The sequence below is a fragment of the Danio rerio genome, chromosome 14 (assembly GCF_049306965.1).
Source record: "Danio rerio strain Tuebingen ecotype United States chromosome 14, GRCz12tu, whole genome shotgun sequence".
NCBI classification, from domain to species: Eukaryota; Metazoa; Chordata; class Actinopteri; order Cypriniformes; family Danionidae; genus Danio; species Danio rerio.
Window position 1 is genome coordinate 2529871 of NC_133189.1, and position 22532 is coordinate 2552402.

At 38.6% G+C, this 22532-nt stretch overlaps 9 protein-coding genes across 9 annotated transcripts in view; all 9 read right to left on the minus strand.

The window, feature by feature from the left end:
* The window catches only part of pcdh2g13 (protocadherin 2 gamma 13), a 153332-nt gene extending 145623 nt beyond the window's left edge, over positions 1 to 7709 (minus strand). The window contains 1 exon segment of the mRNA NM_001024185.1: positions 5276 to 7709. Coding sequence (NP_001019356.1) covers positions 5276 to 7681 — 2406 coding nt within the window. The 5' untranslated portion in view covers positions 7682 to 7709.
* pcdh2g12 (protocadherin 2 gamma 12) overlaps positions 1 to 11813 on the minus strand; it is a 157436-nt gene extending 145623 nt beyond the window's left edge. The window contains 1 exon segment of the mRNA NM_001024173.1: positions 9382 to 11813. Within this exon segment, the coding sequence (NP_001019344.1) occupies positions 9382 to 11790 (2409 nt within the window). The 5' untranslated portion in view covers positions 11791 to 11813.
* The window catches only part of pcdh2g1 (protocadherin 2 gamma 1), a 223953-nt gene that overhangs the window by 145623 nt on the left and 55798 nt on the right, over positions 1 to 22532 (minus strand).
* Positions 1 to 22532, minus strand: part of pcdh2g2 (protocadherin 2 gamma 2) — a 219546-nt gene that overhangs the window by 145623 nt on the left and 51391 nt on the right.
* Positions 1 to 22532, minus strand: part of pcdh2g5 (protocadherin 2 gamma 5) — a 203515-nt gene that overhangs the window by 145623 nt on the left and 35360 nt on the right.
* pcdh2g6 (protocadherin 2 gamma 6) overlaps positions 1 to 22532 on the minus strand; it is a 199722-nt gene that overhangs the window by 145623 nt on the left and 31567 nt on the right.
* The window catches only part of pcdh2g7 (protocadherin 2 gamma 7), a 190495-nt gene that overhangs the window by 145623 nt on the left and 22340 nt on the right, over positions 1 to 22532 (minus strand).
* Positions 1 to 22532, minus strand: part of pcdh2g8 (protocadherin 2 gamma 8) — a 180008-nt gene that overhangs the window by 145623 nt on the left and 11853 nt on the right.
* Positions 1 to 22532, minus strand: part of pcdh2g9 (protocadherin 2 gamma 9) — a 175249-nt gene that overhangs the window by 145623 nt on the left and 7094 nt on the right.

Below are 22532 nucleotides of genomic sequence, written 5' to 3' on the forward strand. Positions count from 1 at the left end.
AGAACGATTCAGGCCCGTTATCGCTTACAGAAACTATTACAGTTTGCTTAATGTCATCATCTTCAGCAAACCCTCTAAGCGTCCTTATTTCCCCACAATGCAGTCCAATTGAGAACAAATTAGGTTGCGTGGCTTTAACAATCCGATAGGAGAGCCATGCATTGTGTCCAGCGTCTGCATCAACAGCAACCACCTTAGTGACCAAATAACCAGCAGGAGCAGCTCGGGGAACGATATCATCAGCAACGTATCCGTTAAACTGCACCGGATACAGCACAACCGGTGGATTGTCGTTCATATCTGTGATATAGATCCGGATTGTGCATGTGCTAGTAAAGGAAGGCCGTCCTCCGTCACGTGCCATGGCCTGAGCATAGAAGTGAGTGGAGGCTTCGTAATCGAACGGACGAATTGTGAATATCTCACCAGTTTCTGTGTTGATGGATAGATAAATGGCTGAGTCTTCTGAGAGGGAATATAATATTCGTGCGTTCTGCCCTTCGTCTGCGTCGTCAGCTTTGATTCTGATCACTGGAGTTCCCTGAGGCTGATTCTCAGCAAACTGGACGGTGTAGTTTGCGTGTCTAAAAATAGGAGGATTGTCGTTTATGTCTGTGACTGTTATGGCTACGGTTTTACTGCTGAATAACGGAGGCGTTCCAGCATCTACTGCGGTTATGGTTATGTTATAGTGAGTACACTTTTCTCTGTCTAGCCTGCCATCAATCACAAGCATGAAGTAATTCTTTACCTCTGACACTAATTTGAATGACACATCGTCAGATAGTTTGCATGTGACGCGACCGCCAATATCAAGATCATAGACGTGTAGCAAAGCTACCATCGTTCCTGGTGAAGCGTCTTCAGGCACTGAAGATGAAGCTGATTTAACTGCGATAACAGGCGCGTTGTCGTTCACATCGATTACGTCTAGGATTAATTTGCAGTGAGATGACTGTCCACCACCATCTTTAGCCTGTACATCCAGTTCATGAGAACTGGCCTCTTCATAATCCAAAGCGCCCATGATCCTGACCTCCCCCGTCACAGAGTCGACCTCCAAAATCCCTCTGGTCTTATCAGGAACGTGACTGAAAGAATAACTAACCGCTCCGTAAATCCCGCTGTCTAAATCTGTGGCGTTTAATTTGACCAGCACCGAACCCTGAGGTGAATTTTCCTCTGCGCTGACTTTGTAAACGCTCTGACTGAACACGGGGATGTTATCATTAGCGTCTAAGACGTGAATGTGAATCGATGCCGTTCCAGAACGAGAAGGTCGGCCTCCGTCAACTCCACTCAGCGTCAGAAAGTGATCAGCTTTGCTTTCTCGATCCAAAGGCTTTTTGAGGACCAGTTCAGGATATGCGTTGTTATCCATCTGAGTGTTCATCTCCAAAGCGAAATATTCATTCTCGCTGAGTTGATAATGGTGAACAGAATTAGCTCCGATATCAGGATCGCGAGCACTCTCCAGTGGGAAACGTCTCCTGAGAAGTGTTGATTCTAGCAGCTCCAGTTCAATCTGACCGTTGTCAAACGCCGGGCTGTTATCGTTGATGTCTTGGACATCCAATAGGAGGCTGTACACTTTAAGAGGGCTCTCCAAAAGCAGCTGGAACTGCAGGATGCAGTGTACAGACTGTGCGCAAAGCTCCTCTCGATCCATTCGTTCGCTCACTAAAAGCAAGCCTGTTTCAGCTCTCAGCTCGCAAAACTGCCTGCTTTCTTCGGCAACGACTCGAGCGCTGCGTCTCATCAGCTCAGACACATCGATTCCCAAATCTCTGGCCACATTTCCGATGACAGAGCCTTTCCGCATCTCCTCAGGAACCGAATAGCGCACTTCAGCAAGACAACCGCACATGCAAACCAAGCAGATGCAAAGCTGAGGCCAAACATGACATGACAAACACCACATTTTGCAAAATATTAGGAGATGCTTTTAAATAAAAGGAAACAAAAAGAGCGACAGCGCATTCTGAACAGATCCTCGCAGATACTGCTCTCTGATGCCTGCTCGTGTCGGCTTTTTATTTTCATCTCTCTCTCTCTCTCTCGCCTAAAGCACTGCCCTCCCCATCCATCCCTCAGTCTGCCTCTCCCTCCTCCTCCGCTTGCTGCGTAATGCTGATTAAACTGGGGAATCAGGGCACACAGTACAGAACAGATCACTGACTAAGCGGAGTATAACATACGAGCGTCACCCTCTGGTGAGTTACAGACCAGCAAAACCCTTTCAAAACCAAATTAATATTAACAATGATAATACTTGTATCAAATAGAACATAGATTAATTTTGTTTTAGGGGACAAACTAAGTTTTAAAATCAAATTACTATTTAAATACCCTTTTGTTATGTTAGGGATGAAAACATCCACCGAATTAAACTGCTGTACAAATGCATGATATTGATATTATTTTCACATTGTTTTGCATGAATTTGTTGATTGTTTGGAAAATTGTAGGATTTTAACTCTTTAATTGCCAAATTCACAAATTATGTTACTGATTTGGTGAAAAACACACACACAGAATGCTGTATTTTCAATATTAAAAGTACTGTGGACTGGATTTTATTTTACCTTTACCCCAGTCTTGGACATGTCAACATTGTCTTTGATGCATTGTTAGATTTTCATTTTTCTTCCTAATTTACTGTTGGTTTACCCCATTGACTTCCATTATAAGCAGTTTGATGGTGCATAAATACTCAGTCTTTGCTTTTGTTTTCTCCATGTAGTTCTGAGAGCTGAGATGCATATTTTATTTTCCCAGACACATCATGGTAAGTGCTTAAAGGTCACTCTCACACATACACACACCTTTAATTTGCTGTTATACTCAATATAAAATCCAGAAACTAAGCTTTTATGGTCCCACTTTATATCAAGTGTCCTTAACTACTATGTACTTACACAAAAAATATTTGTTACAATGTACTTATTGTGTAAATACATGTATTTTTCTGTACTTATGCTTGATTAAATACCTGTATGTAAATACATCGTTATTAAATGATGTAATTGCATTTGTAAATACACTGTTGACCATCCCTTACACTTTAACCCACCCTTAAACCTACCCATACAACCAAACCTGTCCATAACCCTACCCCTATCCCAACTTAAGAGCACCACAAGTGTTCTCAAATACATTATGAACACGGTAAGTCCATTGTATTTATTTTTTGATGCAAGTACATAGTAGTTAAGAACACTTAATATAAAGTGGGACCGCTTTTATTTGCACAGGCGTTAACTATCTAAATGGCTTATGTTGCCAAGCTTTAATTAAGAGTACAAATGACACATTTTACCTCTTCCTAACAGGGAAAACAACAAAAATATAAAATTGCATGATTATATCTGGTCAGTTTTTTTATGTAGTTATGTAGTTATGAAAGAAGTAAATGGGGCAAAAACAGACACCAACAGTAAATTTTGGAGAAAAATTATTCAAATCAATCAAAAACAATCCATCAAAGGAAATGTTGTTTTACATGTCTAAGACTTTGATAAAAGGTTTTAAAAAATCCAGTCCACAACTACTTTTGTTATTACAAATACGTCATTTTGTGTGTCTTTTCCCACCAAATCAGTGACATCGCTTATGAATTTGGCATCTAAAGAGTTAAAATCCTGTCATTTTCTAAGCAATTTAGTAGGTTTGGTCAGAGCTGAGGTTGATAAACAGTTTTATGCACAAAAATTAAAAAAAAATTAAAATATATTTATCTCATGCAGTTTTTACTGCAGTTTAATTCAGTGGATGTTTTCATTCATAACATAACAAAAGGGTAGTAAATTTGCCCAGTGTGTGTGTGTGTGTGTGTATGTGTGTGTATATATATATATATATATATATATATATATATATATATATATATATATATATATATATATATATATATATATTAATAATAATAATAATAATAATAATAATAATAATAATAAATTATTTTAGAAGGGCTAATGAAACAGAATGCAAGGCTTTATTTACGCCTTTCCTTTTTATATTCATTTACTCCAGAGTTTAATAGGAGTATGCATATAACAAACTCCTAGTAACACTTTAATTTGATGGTCCCTATTGCACGTTTTGTTGCAACTACATGCCAACCAATTCTGATTTGAGTATTAGTCGACTGTCTGCTTAATATCTGCTGATTTGCTCCTTCAACAGACATTTAACTGACTATAAGAAACTTTGCAAGTGCATGGCATTTTACAATAACCCCAAGCCCAACCTAACAGTCTACTTATAATGAGAATTAGTAGGCATGTAGATGCAGTGTAACTAAAATTTAACAAACTGACCATCAAAATAAAGTGATACGATTAATATTACTTGAAAGAATAGTTTCCTTAAAAATCTTCATCATTTACTCACACTTGCTTCAAATCTTCAGGAGTTTATTTCTTATGTTGAGCACAAAATAATCTGTGTTGGAAAAATGTTGGAAACCTGTAACCAATAACTCCCTACTACGCTAATCAATGGTTACAGGTTTTCAACATTCTTCAAAATTTCTTATTTTCAGTTCGGCAGAAAAATTAAACTCCTAAAATATTGGAACTGCTTGAGAGAGAGAGAGAGTAAATAGTGAGTAAATTTTCATTTTTGGGTGAACTATCCCTTTTTTTAAACTTCTAATAAAGGCCAGATGTTGAGTTTGTACACCATCTCATGAACAAGAGACATTTTCCTTCAGCCTTTATTCATTAGCCACAGCGGAATTAACCACAAACTTATCTAGCATATGTTTTTTAACACAGCAGACGCCCTTTCAGCTGCAAACTCAGTACTGGGAAACACCCATACACTCTCACATTCACACTCATTCAATACAACCAATTTAGTTAATCAATTCCCCTATAGTGAATGTGTTTGGACTGTGGGGTAAACCGGAGCATGCAGAGGAAACCCACACAAACACAGGGAGAACAGGCAAACTCCACACAGAAACGCCAACTGACCAAGCTGGGACTCAAACCAGAAACCTTCTTGCTGTGAGGCCAAGGTGCTAACCACTGAATTGCCCATTGAACAAGAAGCACAAAGTGGTAAAATTCAATTTCTCAGGTTTTCACACGACACTATAAGAAACAAGATGCTAATATTCATGGCGCTCACAACAAAAACACTGCTTTGAAATTAATCTATATTGCAATGCCAATAATAAAATACAAATAGTGCACAGTGTGATCAATAATGAAATTCCATGGTGATGATAATGCTGCTCATATGAAACAAAATGCTGACAGTTCCATACCTTATTTTCAGAGGTACTTTCCTCTGCATCGAGTCCTTCCAGATCATACAAAGCTGTCTTTTTCAGAGTCAGGTCAGCAGTCAGCGTGCCATCATTATAAGATCTAACGAACTTGAAGTCACTAGTGCGCGAGCCCGTGGTCAGGTATGCGTCATAATTGTAGGCGCTGCGGAGAGTTCCCGCGCCCTCCACCTCTGCGTAATTTGGAGGCAGATACGCGCTGGGAATGGCTACAGCTCCATCAAACAACAGTCTGGGCTTTCTCCTGCGACAAAACCTCACGGCCAGGATGATGATGATGAAGGTCAGGAAGAAAGTAGAGACGGACACCAGCGCGATGATCAAATAAAACGTCAGTTTGGAGCTGCTCTCGTCATGAGACATGTCTTTCAGTTCTGGCACTTCAGCCAAGTTATCTGATACAAGTAAATACAGTGCGCACGTGGCTGAGAGAGAGGGCTGTCCGTTATCTCTGACTGACACAATAAGGTTCTGCTTCATGCTGTCAGATTCAGAAATGTCCCGCTGCGTCCTGATCTCTCCGCTGTGGACACCGATAGTGAAAAGTCCCGGATCAGTCGCTTTAATGATGTGATACGAGAGCCACGCGTTCTGGCCGGAATCCGCGTCCACGGCGATCACCTTGGAGACCAGGGAGCGCGCCTGCGCGGCTTTGGGGACCATCTCGGTCATGAAGGAGTTTCCCTCCGGAGAGGGGTATAATATCTGAGGAGAGTTGTCATTCTCATCCGATATGAAGACACTCACGGTCACGTTACTGCTCAGAGGAGGAGACCCGTTGTCTCTGGCTAACACGAGCACTTTGAAACTTTTCATCTGCTCGTAATCAAACGACCTGACGGCATGAATGACCCCGGTGTCTCCGTTAATGGATAAAAAGGAGGACACCGGTGCGCCATTGACATCAGAGGACAACAGAGAATAAACTACAGTGCCATTCTGTCTCCAGTCCGGGTCTGTAGCTGATACTGAACAAATAGAGGAGCCTGCTTTGTTATTTTCTTGCACATGAGCTCTGTAATTCTGCTGCTGAAATACAGGTGGATTATCATTGACGTCAGCTACAGTCAAGTGAATATTCTTAGTGGAAGATAAAGGCGGAGAGCCCTCATCAGTAGCAGTAATTGTAATATTATATTCAGAGAGCAGCTCGCGGTCTAATTCACCTGTGGTCACCAGAGAATAGTAATTTTTGATTGAAGGCACGAGTTTAAATGGGACGTTTTGCTGAATGGAGCAGCGCACCTGTCCGTTATTCTCAGAGTCTCTGTCCTGCACATTAATGATGCCAACCTCTGTACCGGGTAACGCGCTCTCAGGTATTGGAATATTCAGTGATTTTACTATTATTATAGGCGAATTATCATTAACGTCACTCACACTGATTAAAATGTTTGAGTAAGATGTTAGACCTGATCCATCTTTAGCTATAATTCGCAAACTAAATGTGGCTTCTTCCTCAAAATCTACTGGGCCTTTTATGCTAATGACACCTGTCTTTCGATCAAGATTAAACAAATGCTTGTAATCTTCCATAATATGCCCAAACTCATACGTCACTTCTCCATTTTGCCCCTCGTCAGCATCAGTAGCGCTCACTGTCACCACTTCAGTATCTACAGGGGAATTTTCAGGCAGACTGACTTTATAGACGGCCTGACTAAAGACTGGAGCATTATCATTAGCATCCAGCACAGTGACGTGTATGGCTACAGTACCTGATCTCGGTGGAGTCCCGCCGTCTACCGCAGTCAGAATTAAAGTCACCTCTTTCTGCTGCTCTCGATCTAATTCCTTATTTAAAACTAGTTCAGCATATTTTTCTTCAAATGAATTTGCTTGCATGGATAAAATAAAATATTCATTATTTTGAATAGAGTAGCTTTGAATAGAATTCTGCCCAATATCAGCGTCGTTTGCTTCCTCAAGTAAAAAGCGTTTGCCCTTAACGGCGGATTCACTGATCTCCAAATTGATCACGTCTTTACCAAAATATGGATTATTGTCGTTAATATCTTGAACCCTAAGACCGATCCGGTGCAATTCTAAAGGATTTTCCAGCACGAGCTCTTGATTCAAAACGCACGACGATTTCTTCCCACAAAGCCCCTCTCTGTCGATTCTCTCCGCTACGGTCAGCTCTCCAGTATTCAGATTAATGTCACAGTATCGTTTTCTATTACCTTCAGTATCAATGCGAGCCTTGCGAGATGACAGTCTGTTCACATCCAGTCCGAGATCCTTCGCTATATTTCCAATCACAGATCCGCGTTTCATCTCCTCCGGTAAAGAATAGCTCACGTCTCCATAAGCGCTGTGCGCCATCAGCACGACGGAGAACACAAGAAAGAGCACAGTCACCACCAGCAATCCTTTAGGAATCATTTTTTGGTACTAAACGACAACCAGGCTTCTCGATAGAAGACAAATCAAAGTAAAAAGGACGAATTGCAATCAGCACGAACACAAGCCCATGTACAGCAAAGAGGAAATATCAGCTCTCAGACAATGCATTCAGCAAATGACAACGCAAGCGCAAAAGGGTGGAGAAACCAAAAAGAAATGGAAATAACAGGTCAACAGCGACACCATGAGGACCAAATGCAATATCAATTCACAGATGTATAAACTTTGTAAAACACGCCATACAATAAAAGGCATTCCTTTATCTAGAAATAGAGAAAACCCCTAAATTTAGGCTAAGATCAAGCACCTCAAAGTATACCAAATACACAGAATTGGAATTCTGTAACATGAACCTCATATAGTTATAAATAGAAACACAACAAATCCGCGATGAAACCAAACAACTTTTCTTTTCACTCAGATTGGAAACGCTACAGTTCATGCCGCAACGCACATCAGTACCACGGACAGCGACCAGGGAGATCAATGCGCCTAATAATGGGCAACAAACAATCGGTAAAATTAAGGCTTTGCTGTGAGGCTCGTTGTAAAAGTAATATTATAACAAACATCGGCACACACATCCAAAATATATAGATTGTTCCAAAAAAGAAATGCAACTTCAGTTGATAACGCTAATGGCATTGGGGACGCATTACAAAGCAAACGCAGAATGGCTGCAACATGATAGCAGGGTTCTTTGATGAATTTTGAACGATAGTATTTGAAATATGAGATTAAAAATCATCAGTGAGACAGGAAAACGGTAAACAGCAAGGATTTTAAAAACTTCATTAACAAGATGTAATTAAAGTTATTAAATCTGACAACGCCACTAGTGACAGAGTAAAGGGATCGTTCACACATTCCACCCCACCCCAAATTATTATTATTATTATTATTTCCTATTATTATTATTAATAATAATAATAATAATAATAATAATAATAATAATAATTATTATTATTATTATTATTATATTAATAATAATAATAATAATAATACTGTATTTAGTATTTACTCATTCTTCACTTATTTCACACCTTTTACTCTTGAACACTGTCAAACATTTATTTGGTAGCTATGGCAAAAATAAAAAATAAAAAAAATGCTAAGAAAGTCCATGGCTACCAGTTTTAAGCATTCTTTAAAATGTCTTCCTCAACAGCCAAAAGAAACTCAAACTTGTTGGGTAACAGGTGAAGAGTAAGTAAAGAATGATATATAGATGACTGTGAACTACCCCTTTAACAAGTATGCAAAGTTATTGCCACCATACAATTACTCCCCTGTGCATGCTGTGAACAACATAATCTAAACATGTACACTGAAAACAAATTGAAAACACACAGAAAAACAACCAAAGGGAGAATGACATTATAAGCTTTGTTAGATGACAATAACAAGCGATCTAAAATATACAGTTAAAATGAAGTAATGTTTGCTTGCATTAGTAAACTTTGCCTCTGCATGATTTAACTCTATAGACTTTTTTTCCCAACTTTACACTTTATAATAATAATAATAATAATAATAATAATAATAATAATAATAATAATAATAATAATAATAATAATAAAAACAAAGTTAACTATTAAAGCTTCATTTTGATAACAACAAAACATTGCTTGAGTCAAACCATGAATGACTAGTCGAACAGGGAATAATTATTTACAAACCTGAGAAATATTCTCTATTCCATCGATAATATCATTAAGATCATCTGAAGACTGAGTCTTCCTCAGAGTCAGGTCAGCAGTCAGCGTGCCATCATTATAAGATCTGACGAACTTGAAGTCACTAGTGCGCGAGCCCGTGGTCAGGTATGCGTCATAATTGTAGGCGCTGCGGAGAGTTCCCGCGCCCTCCACCTCTGCGTAATTTGGAGGCAGATACGCGCTGGGAATGGCGACAGCTCCATCAAACAACAGTCTGGGCTTTCTCCTGCGACAAAACCTCACGGCCAGGATGATGATGATGAAGGTCAGGAAGAAAGTGGAGACGGACACCAGCGCGATGATCAAATAAAACGTCAGTTTGGAGCTGCTCTCGTCATGAGACATGTCTTTCAGTTCTGGCACTTCAGCCAAGTTATCTGATACAAGTAAATACAGTGCGCACGTGGCTGAGAGAGAGGGCTGTCCGTTATCTCTGACTGACACAATAAGGTTCTGCTTCATGCTGTCAGATTCAGAAATGTCCCGCTGCGTCCTGATCTCTCCGCTGTGGACACCGATAGTGAAAAGTCCCGGATCAGTCGCTTTAATGATGTGATACGAGAGCCACGCGTTCTGCCCGGAATCCGCGTCCACGGCGATCACCTTAGAGACCAGCGAGCGCGCCTGTGCAGCTTTGGGGACCATCTCGGTCATGAAGGAGTTTCCCTCCGGAAAGGGGTATAATATCTGAGGAGAGTTGTCATTCTCATCCGATATGAAGACACTCACGGTCACGTTACTGCTCAGAGGAGGAGACCCGTTGTCTCTGGCTAACACGAGCACTTTGAAACTTTTCATCTGCTCGTAATCAAACGACCTGACGGCATGAATGACCCCGGTGTCTCCGTTAATGGATAAAAAGGAGGACACCGGTGCGCCATTGACATCAGAAGACAACAGAGAATAAACTACAGTGCCATTCTGTCTCCAGTCCGGGTCTGTAGCTGATACTGAACAAATAGAGGAGCCTGCTTTGTTATTTTCTTGCACATGAGCTCTGTAATTCTGCTGCTGAAATACAGGTGGATTATCATTGACGTCAGCTACAGTCAAGTGAATATTCTTAGTGGAAGATAAAGGCGGAGAGCCCTCATCAGTAGCAGTAATTGTAATATTATATTCAGAGAGCAGCTCGCGGTCTAATTCACCTGTGGTCACCAGAGAATAGTAATTTTTGATTGAAGGCACGAGTTTAAATGGGACGTTTTGCTGAATGGAGCAGCGCACCTGTCCGTTATTCTCAGAGTCTCTGTCCTGCACATTAATGATGCCAACCTCTGTACCGGGTAACGCGCTCTCAGGAATTGGAATATTCAGAGACTTAACGATTATAATCGGCGAATTATCATTGATGTCAGATACATCAATAACAACAGTTGAATATGAAACCAGCCCTAGCCCATCTGTGGCTTGTATTGGGAGCTCAAAAGAGGCCTCGTCCTCATAGTCAAGTGACCCTATTAAGGTTATTTTTCCAGAGTTTTGGTCAAGAGAAAAAATAGTAATGTCATTTTCTGAAATATGCCCAAACTCATAGGTGACTTCACCATTTTGCCCCTCGTCTGCATCATTAGCGCTCACTGTCACCACTACAGTATCTACAGGCGAATTTTCAGGCAGACTGACTTTATAGACGGCCTGACTAAAGACTGGAGCATTATCATTAGCATCCAGCACAGTGACGTGTATGGCTACAGTACCTGATCTCGGTGGAGTCCCGCCGTCTACCGCAGTCAGAATTAAAGTCACCTCTTTCTGCTGCTCACGGTCTAATTGTCTCTCTAGTACCAATTCTCCGTAAAATTTCCCGGTTGTTTTTGCAGTAACAGCCAATTCAAAATATTCATTTTTTGCTAAATCATAATTTTGAACTGAATTAGTTCCAATGTCTGCATCATGCGCCTCCTCCAACACAAACCGCGCACTCTTTACAGCCGATTCGCGTATCTCCAGTTTTATTACATCCTTTTTAAAGAGAGGAGAATTATCATTTATATCGTTGACATTAATATTAATACGACGAGATTCAAGAGGATTTTCCAACACGAGCTCCTGTTTTATAACACACGAAGCTTTCTTCCCACAAAGCCCCTCTCTGTCGATTCTCTCCGCTACGGTCAGCTCTCCAGTATTCAGATTAATATCACAGTATCGTTTTCTGTTGCCTTCAGTATCAATGCGAGCCTTACGAGATGACAGTCTGTTCACATCCAGTCCGAGATCCTTCGCTATATTCCCAATCACAGATCCGCGTTTCATCTCCTCCGGGAAAGAATAGCTCACGTCTCCATAAGCGCTGTGCGCCAAAAGAGAGACAATGAGAAAAGCATGCGCACGGAAAGAAAACAAATATAACCACTTGTCCATCATTGCAGCTTCGGATTGATAAGCACGTTTTCTGATATGCATCCGTCTCAAATATTAACAAAAATATTCCGTATTTTCAGCACATACTTGATAAGCAAACGCTCTGCCCCGTGTATGGCGTCTGAAAAAACAGCAGTACAAAGGGAAATGGCAAGATATGAGGGTGGAGAAAACACGACAATTTAGTTCGTAGGTGCACAGCGACACCATGAGGATTTGTAATCTGAACATCTTATTGTAAAATATAAACTCAGCAGCATCATCACTTAGCTAAAATCATGCACATTTATTGCGCCATCAATAAAAACTATTGCAAAAACAATTCTCCCCACAAAAACACATTTCTGTTTAACCTTTCAAAAGGAAAACCAATAGTACTCGAAGATCTATTACTCTCAAAGCTCTTTAAAGGCAAGAAGTGCCAGCTCCAAAAAACATATAAATCAATAAAATAAATAGAAATGCATTAAAATATTTAAAATTAAATGTATTAAAATAAGTAAATACATTTAATTATATAACATGCCTAATAAAATTAGAAATGAATGAATAAATAAATAAACTAGTTCATTATAAAAAATAAATAGGAGTAAGTAAATAAGCAATCAGACAAACGAGAGAAAGAGAGAGAGCGACGAAACTAAGCGTCATATTTCAACAGGAAGTTTTCAGCTTAATTATCCTAAACGACAAAGAACCACCAATATTTTTCCTCACATTTGCCCCGTCACACTGCACCTGGCAGAATAATGACACTGTAATACAGTGAGTCCAACCTGAAAACGTGCATATGAATGCAGCCTAAATTACCATAAAAACAGCGAATTCGCAAACTGACGAGCCCAGACCGTAAGCGCAAAACAACGTTGTTCTTATCCTTTTCTGCAAAATAAAACGCTTAACTGAGCCATGAAAAAAGGTATTCGCTTGTTCTCGGAAGTCCTTTATTTAGTCAGTTCACACAAATCTACATTTAATATCAGCAAAAATAATTTAAATATTTTACTTCTCTAAAACGTGCCAACATAGTGGCATGTGGCCTACACAATTAAAAGTAAAACCAACATTTACGCAGAAGTTCAAATACAATTTCAAGTTGTCATCTGAGTGATAAGAAGTTGTTAAATGGCAAGTGACTGTCTCATTACGTCTAAATCTCGCCTTAAAACTCATGTTGAATAATTAGTTTTATTGTTTTTTTAATTGATTTTTTAAAGTAATGTTATGGATGTCTGTCTAACCTTATACTGGGTAGAAGTCTTTAGCTTGTTGCCATTTTTACGATTGTCATATATTTATAAGCTGTCAATAAATAAATAAATAAAAATAGCAATATTATCGTGCAAATATAAACTATATAAAATTGCCAGCAGCTTGCATATAACATGTATTGAAAAAAAGTCATTTCCAAAGCTAGGTCAGTACTTAAAAAGTTTAAAATAACTGGAAGTAAAACAAACATAGGAACCATGTTTAAGCATAACAATACAATTCTTCTTAAATTAAATTAAAGGTGAAGTAAGGTTGTAAATACTTTTTTAATAAAACACAAAAGGACAACAAATTTTGCAAACATTATTATTATTATTATTATTATTATTATTGTTATTATTATATTTAAAAGAGTGAACCATAACAGTATAATCTTAAGCAAATGATAATAACAACTATAAGAAGCCAACGAAAGGATTATAAAGTATAACTAATATTTTTAGTATTTGTGCATTATAGTCTTTGGGAAAGACTGAACTTGTCCTCAGGGAATCTATTTTTTATGTAAATATTCCAAATTGCACAAAACTTTGCTCAATGCTTGTAAAAAAATAAATAAAACTATAAATAATCGTTAAGTGGAGCAAACAACTATTAATTAATAATGTACCTCTATACTTTCGACTCCATCGCCAAGGGTATCCATTATGTTCTCAAAAGACTGAGTCTTTCTCAGAGTCAGGTCAGCAGTCAGCGTGCCATCATTATAAGATCTGACGAACTTGAAGTCACTAGTGCGCGAGCCCGTGGTCAGGTATGCGTCATAATTGTAGGCGCTGCGGAGAGTTCCCGCGCCCTCCACCTCTGCGTAATTTGGAGGCAGATACGCGCTGGGAATGGCTACAGCTCCATCAAACAACAGTCTGGGCTTTCTCCTGCGACAAAACCTCACGGCCAGGATGATGATGATGAAGGTCAGGAAGAAAGTGGAGACGGACACCAGCGCGATGATCAAATAAAACGTCAGTTTGGAGCTGCTCTCGTCATGAGACAGTTCTGGCACTTCAGCCAAGTTATCTGATACAAGTAAATACAGTGCGCACGTGGCTGAGAGAGAGGGCTGTCCGTTATCTCTGACTGACACAATAAGGTTCTGCTTCATGCTGTCAGATTCAGAAATGTCCCGCTGCGTCCTGATCTCTCCGCTGTGGACACCGATAGTGAAAAGTCCCGGATCAGTCGCTTTAATGATGTGATATGAGAGCCACGCGTTCTGCCCGGAATCCGCGTCCACGGCGATCACCTTAGAGACCAGGGAGCGCGCCTGCGCGGCTTTGGGGACCATCTCGGTCATGAAGGAGTTTCCCTCCGGAGAGGGGTATAATATCTGAGGAGAGTTGTCATTCTCATCCGATATGAAGACACTCACGGTCACGTTACTGCTCAGAGGAGGAGACCCGTTGTCTCTGGCTAACACGAGCACTTTGAAACTTTTCATCTGCTCGTAATCAAACGACCTGACGGCATGAATGACCCCGGTGTCTCCGTTAATGGATAAAAAGGAGGACACCGGTGCGCCATTGACATCAGAGGACCACAGAGAATAAACTACAGTGCCATTCTGTCTCCAGTCCGGGTCTGTAGCTGATACTGAACAAATAGAGGAGCCTGCTTTGTTATTTTCTTGCACATGAGCTCTGTAATTCTGCTGCTGAAATACAGGTGGATTATCATTGACGTCAGCTACAGTCAAGTGAATATTCTTAGTGGAAGATAAAGGCGGAGAGCCCTCATCAGTAGCAGTAATTGTAATATTATATTCAGAGAGCAGCTCGCGGTCTAATTCACCTGTGGTCACCAGAGAAAAGTAATTTTTGATTGAAGGCACGAGTTTAAATGGGACGTTTTGCTGAATGGAGCAGCGCACCTGTCCGTTATTCTCAGAGTCTCTGTCCTGCACATTAATGATGCCAACCTCTGTACCGGGTAACGCGCTCTCAGGAATGGGGATATTCAGTGATTTACTAATGATAACCGGTGCGTTGTCATTAGTGTCTGTAACATCAATAATCACCATTGAGTAAGATGTTAAACCAGCAGCATCTTTTGCTAAAACACGCAACTCGTACGCAGATTTCTCTTCATAATCTATTGCACCAGTAACAGTTATTTCTCCGGTATTGCGATTTAATGAGAATAATGTTTTATCCTCTTCTGAAACATGACCAAATACATACGTGACCTTTCCGTTTTGCCCCTCGTCAGCATCAGTAGCGCTCACTGTCACCACTACAGTATCTACAGGGGAATTTTCAGGCAGACTGACTTTATAGACGGCCTGACTAAAGACTGGAGCATTATCATTAGCATCCAGCACAGTGACGTGTATGGCTACAGTACCTGATCTCGGTGGAGTCCCGCCGTCTACCGCTGTCAGAATTAAAGTCACCTCTTTCTGCTGCTCACGATCCAGCTCTTTATTTAAAACCAATTCGCAGTATTTCCCGGCTAAATCGTTTGATTTAACATCTAAAATAAAATTATCATTGCTTTCCAATTTGTAGAACTGAACTGAATTCTTTCCTATATCCGGATCATGGGCTTCCTCCAGTAAAAACCGTTCCCCTTTGTCCGCCGACTCCCTGATCTCCATCTTAATAACCTCCTCATCAAAATGCGGTGCGTTATCATTAATATCCTCAATATGTAAAGTAATTCGATGCAATTCCAGTGGATTTTCAAGCATAAGTTCTTGTTTAATAACACACGAAGCTTTCTTTCCACAAAGCCCCTCTCTGTCGATTCTCTCCGCTACGGTCAGCTCTCCAGTATTCAGTTTAATATCACAAAACCGTTTTATGCTACCTTCAGTATCAATGCGAGCCTTACGAGACGACAGTCTGTTCACATCCAGTCCGAGATCCCTCGCTATATTCCCAATTACAGATCCGCGTTTCATCTCCTCCGGGAAAGAATAGCTCACGTCTCCATAAGCGCTGTGCGCCATCATGACACAAAAGCAGAGCGAAAACACTAAACCCGTGTTTCTCCTCATCTTGATCTTATCTTAGTGTGAAAATTGTGAACGGGTGAGGTCCAAAACTGTGCCCGAATAATTAGGAAAATATCCTTGTGCAGCTATCAAACGAAACAACGTCGCCTTTTCTTCTCTTGTCTGCAGCAAACAGCATGTTACAAATGAAAAAAAGGTGGGTGGAGGATTTTTATGTCTGTCCTACAAAGGTATACAGCGACACCATGAGGCTATAAGTAAGTATTGTTCTGTTAAATTATAAGCATTCAATAAAACACTGTTTATAAAGTGTATTAAGAAGTGTTTATATTTTTCGAGAGCACAATTAATTCAAGTGACAGTTCACCAAAAATGAAAATCCGGTTATCATTTACCCACCCTTTACTTGTTCCAAACCTATTCGGCTTTCTTTATGCTGTTGAACATAAAAGAAGATACTTTGAAGGATGTTGGAAACCTGTAAACATTGACTACCATAGTTTTTGTTTTTCTTATATGGAAGTCAATAGTTTAAAGTTTCCAGCTTTCTTCAGATTATTTAGTTTAGTGTTCAACAGAATAATGAATCTCATAAAGGGTTTGGAACCATTTGAGTTTGACTAAATAATGATTACATAAAAATTTTTGGTTGAACTATCCCTCAAAGGTGAATCAGAGCTACATGACTTTTGTCATGCTACTTCAGAGAGAATAATGTACACTTTAAAAAGTTAAGGTAATTCAAACCATTTGAGGAAACCGATTGCAACAAACCATTTAAGTTCAAAAACTTATCCCTATGAGTGCTGTGAGCTTAATCCATTTGAGTAAACGAAGCACTTTTAGTACAGGAAAACCCAATGAATAAAAAAGAAATCAAACCAATTGAGTACTGTAAAACCCAATAAGTTAAGGCAACTCAAACCGCTTGAAGAAATGCATTGCTACAAACCATTTGAGTTTAAAAAAAAAAAACTAATCTATATGAGTACTGTGAACTTACTCCATGTAAGTTGAAGTAATGACGTATTTAATTAACTCATTACCTTCAACACTGAGTTCAAAACTTTTTTAAGTGAGTAGAATTAACTTTCAGTTAATTTTATGTTAACTACACTCCTTTCAATCATGTTGAACACACAAGACATTTTAAAGAACGCTGCAAACCTGTAACAGGTGACTTCCATAATATTTGTTTTTCCTATATGGAAGTCAATAGTTTAAAGTTTCAAGCTTTCTTCAAACTATTTAGTTTGGTGTTCAACAGAATAATGAATCTCATAAAGGGTTTGGAACCATTTGAGTTTGACTAAATAATGATTAAATAAAATTTTTTGGGTGAACCATCCCTATAAGGCAAATAAGAGCTACATGACTTTTGTTTCAGCACCATGGACAGCTGTATTGAATAGACCTTAGCTACTTCAGAGAGAACAATGTACACTGTAACAAGTTAAAGTAACTCAAACCATTTGAGGAAACCGATTGCAACAAACCGTTTAAGTCTAAAAACGTATACCTATGAGTACGGTGAACTTAATCCATTTGAGTAAACAAAGAAATTTGAGCACAGTAAAACCCAATAAATGATGAGAACTCAAACCAACCGAGTACTGTAAAAGCCAATAGGTTAATGCAACTCAAACTGTTTCAGGAAACCGATCACAACAAACCATGAGTTGAAAAACTAATCTATATGAGCACGTTGAACTTACTCCATTTAAGTTGAAGTAATAAGGTATTTATTTATCTCTTTACCTTCAACATTAACTCTTTTCAAGTGAGTAGAATTAAATTTCAGTCATTTTTGAGTTAACTACACTTATTTTAATTGATAAAGTTGACTTTTGGGTTTCACAGTGTAGAAGAAACAAACATTTCCACCACAGTGAATGTCACTTGATGTTTCAATAAACTAACAGCACATTTGCATGCAAATAAAATGAGTCCACCATTTAAAGTGACTGCCTAAACAAAGCAGCTTAATAGGAAAGAAATCTCTTAGGGTAACAATTAGAATCAGCAGATTACCAAACACCAAACACTGAAGAGGAAATACATCAATGCACAGCTTTAAGAGTCCCAAACCAAGCAAGTCAGTGGAAACAACGGTGAGAAAAAAAACTATATATATTTTTTAAGAAGTTGTATTAAAGTTATTCATGTCAGATACATAGATATAAGCTTTCTTAAGGGAGTCTGAATGATGGCATGATCACAGATACTCATATAAATACCAGCAGACAGGCTACTACTGAAATACATACCAAACAAAGTCCTCAACCTCTTTAATTGAACAGTTAAACACAAACAGAAAGCTTTAAATATGCAACTATGTCTTGTGGTAGAGATACAGGTATTGTACCCACTGATTCAAAAGAGCAACACCAACATACTAACATGATAAAATCTGAGAGCATGCCAAAAATCGTACCATAAGTCCATAGATAAAAACATTGACAAAGGACAAGAGTTAACAATTTTCCAAGCAAACCGAGATAGATTTAGCCTTGAAATGTGAGAAAATAAAAAAAATCTGAGGCCTAACTCTGGATTTACATTGTTAGTAGCTAAATAAAAAATCATTCAAGCACAACTTTATGAATTGATCATTCAGATTTGCAAGCACAACCATCACCTCAAAACTTAAAGTTCTTCATGTCAAAGGAATCCAAATATCAAAAGCTACAACATGAATTAGATGCAGACACAAACAGTTGAGGTAGATGCAGACACAAACAAAATAAGATATAGTTATTAGACTGCACTTGTGTTATTCATGTCAAAAGAATCAAAGTATCAAAAGCCACAAAGTTAAGTAGAAGTAAACAGACAGGTAGAAAAGCTCTACATAGCTATGTCAGTCAGAGGAAACAGAACAGTTCAAGTGACTCAAAAACAACAACAACAAACAGCCAACAAAAATGTAATCAATGCAATATTTCCATTGCAACGTATTATACCTCTACAAAAAGCACACAGAATGATGGACCAGATTATTGCACTGCAATTTTAGTAGACATTACAGTTCTGTAAAGTAATATATAAAACATAAAGCTGATTTGCTCTCCACAATTTGTTAAAAAATCTCTTAAAGATTCATGTGAAACTTATCTTAAGTCATTTACTCTGAGCAATCCTGCACTCTAGCATAAAATGATGTGTGTTAATGCTTAACAATAGCAAAACATTGACTTTTTGCTTCTACTTTTAAAGATAAAATGGTTTTCATAATTCACAGCATTAGGAGTTACACAGAGGGACTCTTCAGGTACCACAACATAAAAAGGAGACTCAATCGATGACTTAAAACAAGGGTGTCAAACTCAATTGGTGGAGGGCCGAAGCCCTGCACAGTTTAGTTCCAACCCTGCTCCAACACACTTATCTGTAGGTTTTAAACAAGCCTGAAGGACTCAATTAGTTTGATCAGGTGTGTTTAATTAGGGTTGGAACTAAACTGTGCAGGGCTGCGGCCCTTTTGGAACTGAGTTTGACACCTGTGACTTAAAACAACTGAAGCAACTTTAAAAACCAGCGCCATTGGAAATTGGCACCTGAGATTTAACCGCAATAGACATATCATCAGCCAGAGCACTGTATTCATTCATTCATGCATTGTCCTTTGGCTTAGTCTCTGATTTATCAGGGGTCACCACAGTGGAATGAACCACCAACTATTCTAGCCACTGAAAAAAGTGTTGCATGCAGAACTGTTGCAAACAATTCATTTGTGTTGAATTAAAACAAACAAATTAAGTTTAATAATGTTCAACTTAATTTGTTTTAATTCAACAGAAATAAATTATTTACAACCACTTAACGTAAAAGAAAATTGAGTAAATCCAAGGAATCATCTTTGAATAATTTTTTTTCAGTGTATGTTTAAAGCAGCGAATGCACTTCAAGACGCAACCCAATTGGAATCACCCATACAGTTTTGCATTCACATACACACTCATACATTACGAGCCGTTTTGTTTACTCAGTTCACCTATGGTGCATGTGTTTGGAAACCAGAGCACCCAGAGGAAAACCATGCTAACATGGGAAAAACATGCAAACTCCACGCAGAAACGCCAACTGGGACTCAAACCAGCGACCTTCTTGGTGTGAGGCGACAGCGTTACCCACTGAACCACCGCGCCGCCCAATAATGTATTATTTTTATGAAAAAATAATACAAATCTTTTCATGTTATTATGTACACAACATTGCACTGCCAACAGAAAAACAAAAAGATACCATCAAATCAAGAGTATGACCATGTAGAAGGGAAGGACCAGCAACAATGTGAATTAACGAATAAATCAATGAATGAACGCAAAAATCTGAAATAAACAGCACACATTATTCATTACAGATTCTAAAAAAAATACATATAATCAGAGTATAATTGAGAAAAACTGTATTAAGACAGGAGTGTTATGCTCAGTTATTGCAAAAACACTTTGCCAGATTAAATATCTTTGCAATACCACCAACAAAGCGCACAAACACTCATTAAACATCTCAAAACTACTGTAAAATGCCATAACAGATTATTACAGCAGGCTGCAACAATTAAGACAACCTCATCCTTCAAGATTGATATTATTATTACTACAAATTAAATTAATTTTGAACTTATTTGATCTGAAAAACAACATTGTGGACTTACTGTAAAGCCACCAAATGCTGTTAAACCTGTTTACATTAATTAAAAAATACATTGTTATTTCTATTTGGTTTTAACTGATTTACTTTAGGAAGTCTTTTGTAATTTGAAGAAATAGAGGTGCCTTAATTTGGCAATCTTTCTTTGAAGAGCTCACCATAATGAAGTCAACCTCAACCATAGTCTACAACTCAGTAGAAATGTGTTAAACTTGTTATTTTTTTATTTACAGCAGACTGCACAACACAACAGACTCACTTTCAAGAGCTAAAAAGCCGTCATTGTAGTTTTTGTGTTCAGTAGAAAACAAAAAATCCAAGTTGTACAAAATAAAGGACTTTGTGTGAAAGAAATCTTAAATATTATTTGACCACTGCTGATCAAGACGATGATTTGTAAAGTGCGTTTCTCTACAGCTACTGAGAAAACGTAAAGAGGAAAACTATTCTCCTAATCAATTCACATTCAATTTCAAAGTAACAACACTCTGGAGTGCTGTCAAACAAGCCAAGCAAATCATCAAAATAAAAATAGTACAAAGACAGAGAATGTGGACAACCCTATGTTTTATGTAATTTTATATTCTTGTGTAAAGGAGTGACTTCTATAGAAGGCAAAGCTGCATTATACAACATAATGAACTAGTGTTTTCCAGATCAGTGTGTGCTTTCTAACTTTCTACTCACAGTTCTCAAAGTTGGTAGGAATACAAGTTTGCTGTAAGAAAGTTGAAGGCATACGTTGATAGGAAGGCGCTCTAGAATTTTAGTCCATCAATTTGTTTTAACTATACTTAAAAAAAAAAAAAAACAATTATGCATGCTAATTTGATAACGATGTAAACACATATATATATATATATATATATATATATATATATATATATATATATATATATATATATATATATATATATATATATATATATATTGTAACTGCATCACCGCTGGTGTCCTTGCAAATACATGTGAAACATTTGGTCACACTATATTTTGGTGGTCGGTTTGTTGAATTTAAGTTACATTGCATCTACATGCCAACTAATTCTAGACTGATAGGCTTAGGGGGTTAGGGTTGGTGTAAGTTGACATTGTACTTGCAAAGTCTCTTATTATCAGTTAAAAGTCTATTAAATGAGTAGTATCAGCAGACAGTCTACTAATACTCAAATAGACCATCAAAACAAAGTGTTACCAAACATTTTAAAGAATGGAGTGTAAAACAGAGGGGTCAGGCTGCTTAGCAATTTATATATAAAAAAGATGCCTTTAAAGACTAGTCAAAGAGTGAAGAAGAAATAAACTACCTTTAAATCTTGACAATTATATTAAAATCGCCTACCTCCGAAAAAGAAATGACCTCTTCATCAAGTCCTTCAAGATCGTCAATAGAAGACTGAGTCTTTCTCAGAGTCAGGTCAGCAGTTAGCGTGCCATCATTATAAGATCTGACGAACTTGAAGTCACTAGTGCGCGAGCCCGTGGTCAGGTATGCGTCATAATTGTAGGCGCTGCGGAGAGTTCCCGCGCCCTCCACCTCTGCGTAATTTGGAGGCAGATACGCGCTGGGAATGGCTACAGCTCCATCAAACAACAGTCTGGGCTTTCTCCTGCGACAAAACCTCACGGCCAGGATGATGATGATGAAGGTCAGGAAGAAAGTGGAGACGGACACCAGCGCGATGATCAAATAAAACGTCAGTTTGGAGCTGCTCTCGTCATGAGACATGTCTTTCAGTTCTGGCACTTCAGCCAAGTTATCTGATACAAGTAAATACAGTGCGCACGTGGCTGAGAGAGAGGGCTGTCCGTTATCTCTGACTGACACAATAAGGTTCTGCTTCATGCTGTCAGATTCAGAAAT